This window comes from Malurus melanocephalus, unplaced genomic scaffold (assembly GCF_030028575.1).
Source record: "Malurus melanocephalus ecotype Western Australia unplaced genomic scaffold, MMel_1.1 scaffold_58, whole genome shotgun sequence".
NCBI classification, from domain to species: Eukaryota; Metazoa; Chordata; class Aves; order Passeriformes; family Maluridae; genus Malurus; species Malurus melanocephalus.
In genome coordinates this window covers 2745354-2752089 of record NW_026623290.1, presented here as the reverse complement: position 1 = coordinate 2752089, position 6736 = coordinate 2745354, and the positions used below count along the sequence as shown (strand labels likewise).

Sequence of the window (6736 nt, the reverse complement as noted above, 5' to 3'; positions counted from 1 at the left end):
GTAGGTTTTTAGAACTGTTTGTAAATAAATGAATGATCACATGTGAATAACAGTTGATGTTTAGAATAATTTCTGTATGTGCATGGTTCCTGCAAGTCCTGGTTCTGATCTRGTTTCTGTGAGACAATGATTTTGATCCTGAGAGAATCCCAGTTAAAGGAAGAACATTACTAAATACAGATAGCATAAGAAAACTGATATAAATAAAATAAAATGCCAAATTTTTTCTCAGTGATAATCTGCAGTGGCTGAGAAAGCCGCAAGAGCAGCATCAGAGCACAATCTGTGTGCTTTAATCTAACTGGACCCAACCAAGGCAAACAYTTTGTTCCAAAATCCTGACTTCAGGATTCTGTTTGGAGATTCTTCAAGTCCTTATGAATTCCAATTTTCCTCTTGGACAGCAGGTGGGGATATTGCCAAGTAGCAAAATCCTAGTAGAGCTTTCCAGTCTCATTCCCTTAGGGAACACTTCAGAATAAGAAATACAGGGAAGATCTTAAAGATGAATTTTGAAAATGGTTTTGCAGTGTTTTTCACACCAAGCTAGCTAGCTTGAAAAGCCTTTGCTATTAACCATAGATCCTAGATCCACAAAACTATTTCATTACAGGGCCTGCTCTCTGGCTTCTCTGGGGTTCATGGATCTTCCCTTAAATCCACTTCTGCCTTTGTCCGACTTCTTTAATGTTAAATTAACATTGGCAAACTGTGTTTTTGTAAACAGAGGGGTTGARCAGCCCTTGCTAGAGTTTCCCAGGGCCTTGGCCTCCCCATAGCCTCAGTTTATCTGGAAAAAGCGCTGAAAGTCACCAGAGTCTGACCATGAGAGGTTTTGGGTTTTGTCAGGAAAGGCAAAACCATGTTCTTCAAATATCTGATGAACAAATAGCCCTCCTCTCTAAAGCAAATGTCCAATCACCCCACAGTTGTTCATGCTTACTTTGTTGGCCATCATGATGTTCACCAGCCGTGTCGTTGGGGGAAGGAGAGATTCAGCCTCCTTGCTGGACAACTCTTTCAGGGATTGGACATTTASAGTTAACAGTTCATCCCTTGGGCTCAGGCAACCATCCCTGAAAGAAAAAAGSAAATGTTTGCATATGATTTCACAAAGAATAGCATGGCCCTATCCCATGTGCTGCATTGTCTCCTCACTATTGGAGGAATTGGAATTCTCCCATTGCCTTGAGCTGGGCTGCCATGAGATGCCTGGGTGTGTGATATACCCCATCCCCACTAGGATTTTTTTCTGTTGCTGTTCTCTCCTGCTCAGTCCTGGTGGCCACTGGCTGCCTTTCCATGTACAGCTAGCATCTAGGCAAGATATTCTTGYTTACATTGCTTTCCAGTGCCATCCTAAACTTCCCTTTCACAGGACATCACCATTTGAAAACCTGCTGTTATGTACACTCTCTCATGCTTGCAGGTTTTATTTCTTAGTGTAACTGAGCAGCATTAGATCCCTGTTTTGTTTTTTTAGAATCTTKACCTATGTCTCCAGCTGGAAGCAATGTAAGAAACGATTCCCAGACATCACYTCTTTTCTCTGGAACTGAGCTTCATCCTACACTTTCTCACACAAAGCTGGTCGTGCAAAATCTGTGCAAACAAATGGCTCCCTAATAATTTGCTAACTCCACGTGTACCGTACCTGTTTGCTGGGCCTTCAGCAGGCACGGGGCTGCCTGTGAACCCTTTCCAGAAAGATCCACATCTCGGASTCCTAGAGAGCTTGAATGCTGAGCTGCTGTTCCCTGATGGTGCACACAGCCTGCAGATGCAGCTGTCCTGATTCAGAAGAGGAAAGCTTGCATGAGCAAAAATATATTAAGGCTGTTAAAAGGTATTTGCAKTTATCCTGAGCCTTTTAAGAAATGTAGAAAATGGTTTTGTTCTTAGAACCAGGTTGCCTCCAAGGAGAACTCGAGCAGGCCTTTAACACAGTGCATTTGAGAAAGAACAATGGTATTACAGAGTCAGTGTTTTTAAATAGTTGTTTTCCTTAGGAATTCAGTGGCTTCTGGCTACAAGAGGGAAGAATTACAAWATAGTGTCCCTTTGCATGACAGGAAGAGAACAGATACAGACTTTTCATAATAACTGGGTAAACTTTGCCTGTGCTAACTATTGTAAGAAAAGACAGGGAGGAAAATAAACACATGCCAGAAAATTAAATGCTCTGGAAAACAGAAGAGGTCTGAATGGAAAATAAGTGTATACAAAACACTAGAAGCTCCTCCCCTGCTGCTGACTTGTTAAGTGGGGGCAGGGGACCAGAGAGGTCTGCAGCAGTGGAAAATTCATCCACTCCAGACTGGCTGAAATTGCTGTAGTCTGCRTTGCATCTGGAGGACTAATTGTAAGCATGTCTTTAATGCAGTTATGAGCTGTTAACATAGGGCCGTGCAGAAGGAGAAATAGTGTTTTGAGACATAGAAGGAAAGCAAAGAATGGAGCAACTACGCACATGAAGCACTAGAAGTTTGGCTAGGAAATACACTCCTGCAGCACAAATGCATGAACACCTGAAAATTCTAAAGAGATGAGGAATGCTGGAAAGTTAGCACAGGATTTCTTTTCTATTTGCTTAGTATTTCTCCTGATTCAGAATTCACTCATTCTGCTCCCAACTGAACCCACCTCCTCTGCCCTCGCCAGCCTCTCCATACTCCACAAAGTGAAGAGGGCTCTCAGGATATCCTGGATCCAGGCTTGTTCCCAAGAGATTTGTATGACTGAGGTATAGATTTCTGAAGGGGAGGCAAATTTCATATGTTAGGACAGGCCACAACATATAACAGTGGTCAACTGTCTGTATTGCTCCCAGGGCCCCTGGTCAAAGTGGCATCAACTATTTCCAGTATCTACAGTCCTCTGAGAGCACAAGGAAAGCTGTGTAGCCACTTCCACCATCAGCAGGGCTTCATTTCTGCCCTAGGCAGAGTTCATCCAGCCCTGAGGATGAGAATCATTATGTTCCTTCACCACAAATCAATAGGGATCACCTCCTACCTGACTGACAGCAAACACAAACTGCAAATTTACAGCAATGTCAATAAAAGGTCATTATCTCTCAGGCTGACTGCCCAAGCCTGGCTCCCACACTGAAAGCTGCTGGAGTAAATCTAAGGCTGTGAATGAATGAATGAAATATTTAACTTGGAGCCCTGCAGGCTGAATCCAGTAGGTAATGGATAAGGGCTACACTTGTATTGACTGACTCGTTAACTCCKTGGGTTTGCTTACATTCCAGATTGTCTGCCTTTAATGAGGACTGTCTGAAYTCTACGAAGCTTCTTTTGTTCATGAAGAGTGCTTCTAGTGAGTAATATGTTGGTAAGGATATAAGCATGGACAGAATCCTATCTTAAACCAGTTTGCTTGAACTCTAATATTAGTTTTGGAGCTTTTATATTTACTTTTCACCCAAGATAAATATCTTGGGAAATGCTTACTTGAAATCAGGATTACATTAGGTCCTTTTTCTTTTCCTTATGGCAGTGCTTTGAAATCTTAGGCATAGTAACAAAATAAAGACTGACATTCTGATGCCTTAAAATCTGAGATCCTGAGTAGCAAAAATATGAGTTTCCTTTTCTGTTTGTTTGCATTGATTACAAAATTAAAGGTCAGATTTTGCATATGTGAAGTATCCATTAAAACTCAGAGGGTTTTCAGTGAGGTAGTGTGCTTGTTTTAAAACATGAGAAATGTAAGATGATAGATATTAAAGGTAGGAAATTATTCTGCSATTTGGCTCAGTATTTTTGAGATGTCATGTGCTTGTTGATTGGRGCTGTTGTGAAAGAATAATGGTATTCAGAACTCAGTGTTTAAAAAAGTMATTTCCTTTCTTTTTCCTGCAGTCAGAATTCAAGTTTGGGCTTGCCAACTTCTCTTCTTAGGAGTCACTACTCTTGTAAAAAGTTCCTTGAAAGATGCACGGATCCTCTCACAGGTACCTGTCAGACAAACATGCACACAACTTTGCACTGCTGTTCTCCACACTTCATTTTCTCCTTGATTTTCATAGGCCTGCTCAGACTGTCCCCAACTCATCTCTGTTAAAAGCAGAGTGATGCTTATGCCTTCYCTATAACTTGTTCACAGTATAGAGATAATGTGTTCACCACATTTATAATTATCCTTTGAATTAATTGTCCAAATTTCACAGGACATGACAGAGCTCAGAGSGTTTGGCTCTGAGGTTTTTCACTGCAGCACCATGTGAGTCCTTYGGGGAAAGCACAGGATTTGTACAACAGGACACATGCCAGGCTGGAAATTCTGCTTCTATTAGGACATAAATGTGAAATGTCACCAAAACAAAACTAATGKGAAGATTTTTCCAAGAACAGTAAGTTGCATGCACTTAGTCATTAGGAAAGCAGAGGTTAAATCCCTTGCACACTGCAGAAAAATCTTGGGAACAATTTTTGTTTACATATGTAGTCATCTTACCAAGATGGGCTATATTTCAAATTAGCTCTGTGTCTCAATCATTGCTGCAATTCATTTAGGTGAATTACTTAAAACAAACCAGCTACAAAATAAAGTTTTTGTTGGGCCATGGACATGTGGCAAATGTCTGTATGTTSTCAACATCTGTATTTTTTGGGTCCTGGATATAGATAATTATATTCATATCCAAGTTATTGCAACATGMCAGAAAATTAATAAAAGCTGTTCTTCAGAAAAATAAACGTTTGACCAATTCTTGTGCCAGCAGTCAATTTGCTTTGGGTTTAGTTCTTTAATATCTTTTTTCCTGTCTCTCTGATTGTTTTATGTGTAGAAAAAATGCTGATGGTTCCAAGACTAATGACAGTATTTATTTTTGCATCCTTCTTCTTTTTAAAGGGTTGTCCTTKTTTTGAAAGGTGATTTATAGGTTTAAACATAGTGAGTATTGAGAATTTGGTAAAAGAAGGTTGGCAGGTTTGGTGTGGGGGCAGGTGAATTCTAGGTCAACCTTGTCTCTTCATTATTAGWCATATATTTAAACATGTATTTGCTGCCAATGAATAAACTCTCTGCTTTTTCTTTCAGCACTTCAAGGTTCTGGGGAAATTTTTATCTGCGTTATCATATCCACTCAAAGCAAAATTTGTATTTAAACTGAGTCTGCTTGGCTGAAAGATAAAAATTGAAGGAGTTTAAGAGCCTTCTTGAATGCTTCTTTTTTTTTCCACAGGTGAGAGAAAATTAAATTTTCTTGTGTTTAGTTCTGGAAAAGTAATTTGCACATCCAGGCCAACTCTTGCTTCCTGTTCCCCTTTTTTGTCATCCAAAATGCAGAGCTTCTGAGGATGTTTATTATCTGCCATTTAAAAGATTTCTTTTTCTCTGTGCTTTCATTAGCCATTTCTAGCCCARAGTCCCATCTCAAAACATCTAATTCCAGATGTTGTTTAGAAATAAGGGTAACCATGGCATCTGTGGAAAACTGAAAAACTTTTGTGCACTTTCAAAGCAAGACACAGTAGTTAGATTGTCTGAATTGAAATGTTATACAAGGCTAGTTCAAGTAAGGTCTTGGACTCAGTTAACCAAGTGCATGACAATGAGCTAATTGACTGCTGGTCTAAAAAAATTTTAAAAATAAAACAAAAAAAAAAAATCTAACAGCAGTACAATAATATATTTAAATATTTAGCTTTTCTGGTCTTTTGACTGTGAAATGGTTGGGATTTCCAAGAGAATACATTTTGGGGGGATTTTCTTAAGAAAAATGAAATGGCTGGGATTTCCAAGAGAATACATTTTGGGGGGATTTTCTTCAAGAAGCCTTGTTTTTCTGCATCAGTCTAAAATAGAGAGGGCCAGAGTCTCTCTGGCATAAACTCACTCCACTGGTTCTGACRTACCCTAGCCCAGTGCCTTGGTCTTTTCAAAATATTTACAGTAGATATAATTGATTTTCCCAGCAGCATATTCCCTTTGAAACCAGTGAAATGGCAGAAGCTGGAAAGCGAGGATGATGCAAGGAGCAGGGCAGGGGATCAAGGTTTGCCCTGGACAGACAATTCAGCACATCAGATGTGACACAAGAGCCTTTCYAGCCATCATCTGCCCTTTGGAATGTTTTCCTGGGAGCTTTTCCTGGCCTGCATTTTGCAGCACACACTGTAAGAATGGAAAGCCCCTTTCCCTGACCTGCCTGTTGTGCAGCAAAAGCAAGAAGGCTGGGAAAACAGAAAGAGAGAAGTGTGAAAACTGAGGAGAACACATAAATATCTAAATAAAATGCAGCCTCCTCTCTTGGCTTTGTTTTTCCATCCTGCCCATGGGCTTGTGTTTGAGACATTACAGTCTGTTGCCATAGCACTTGTCCTGGTACCAAAGGGCCAGCTAACTGGTGTTTGCATGAAGACAAGTTATAAAATTGTATTCTGGTGATGACCAAAGCAGAAAAATTACTTTTTTGCTTTTTCTCTCCTTCAAGCAGAGGGTCAGGGACCAAAGGAAGCAAGGGTGCAGAAGTTGCTAGAACCAAGCGGAGCCATGCAGTCAGGTCAACTCAGATCCCATGTTTAGTTCATCAAATGTCAGCCCTTTTTCATTCTAGTTTATTCTAGATGCTGCTTCAACCCTGCTCCCAGACCCACAGGTAGCTCTCAGTGCTTCCCAGAGTGTTGGGGGTGCAGGGAAGAGGCAATGGAATGCTTGTTGAAATAGTAGAATTGCTTCTTGAAGCAGCTCTCATGCTCAGCAGACTGCTGCTCCCTGAAGA

At 40.5% G+C, this 6736-nt stretch overlaps 1 protein-coding gene and 1 long non-coding RNA gene across 3 annotated transcripts in view; one reads left to right on the top strand and one right to left on the bottom strand.

The window, feature by feature from the left end:
* Positions 1-6736, bottom strand: part of IL16 (interleukin 16) — a 27952-nt gene that overhangs the window by 16894 nt on the left and 4322 nt on the right. Inside the window, exons 2-3 of the mRNA XM_057365797.1 lie at positions 1655-1791; positions 905-1076 (exon numbers count right to left, since the gene is read on the bottom strand). Of these exons, the coding sequence (XP_057221780.1) occupies positions 905-1076; positions 1655-1791 (309 nt within the window). The remainder of the gene's footprint in view (positions 1-904; positions 1077-1654; positions 1792-6736) is intronic.
* Positions 2909-5192, top strand: LOC130573427 (uncharacterized). Of its 2 annotated transcripts, none has more exons than XR_008965332.1 (4): positions 2909-3324; positions 3870-3961; positions 4178-4360; positions 5053-5192. It is a non-coding gene; the product is annotated as an uncharacterized LOC130573427 (long non-coding RNA). The 2 variants fall into 2 exon arrangements; XR_008965331.1 differs by having other exon boundaries at positions 2909-3339.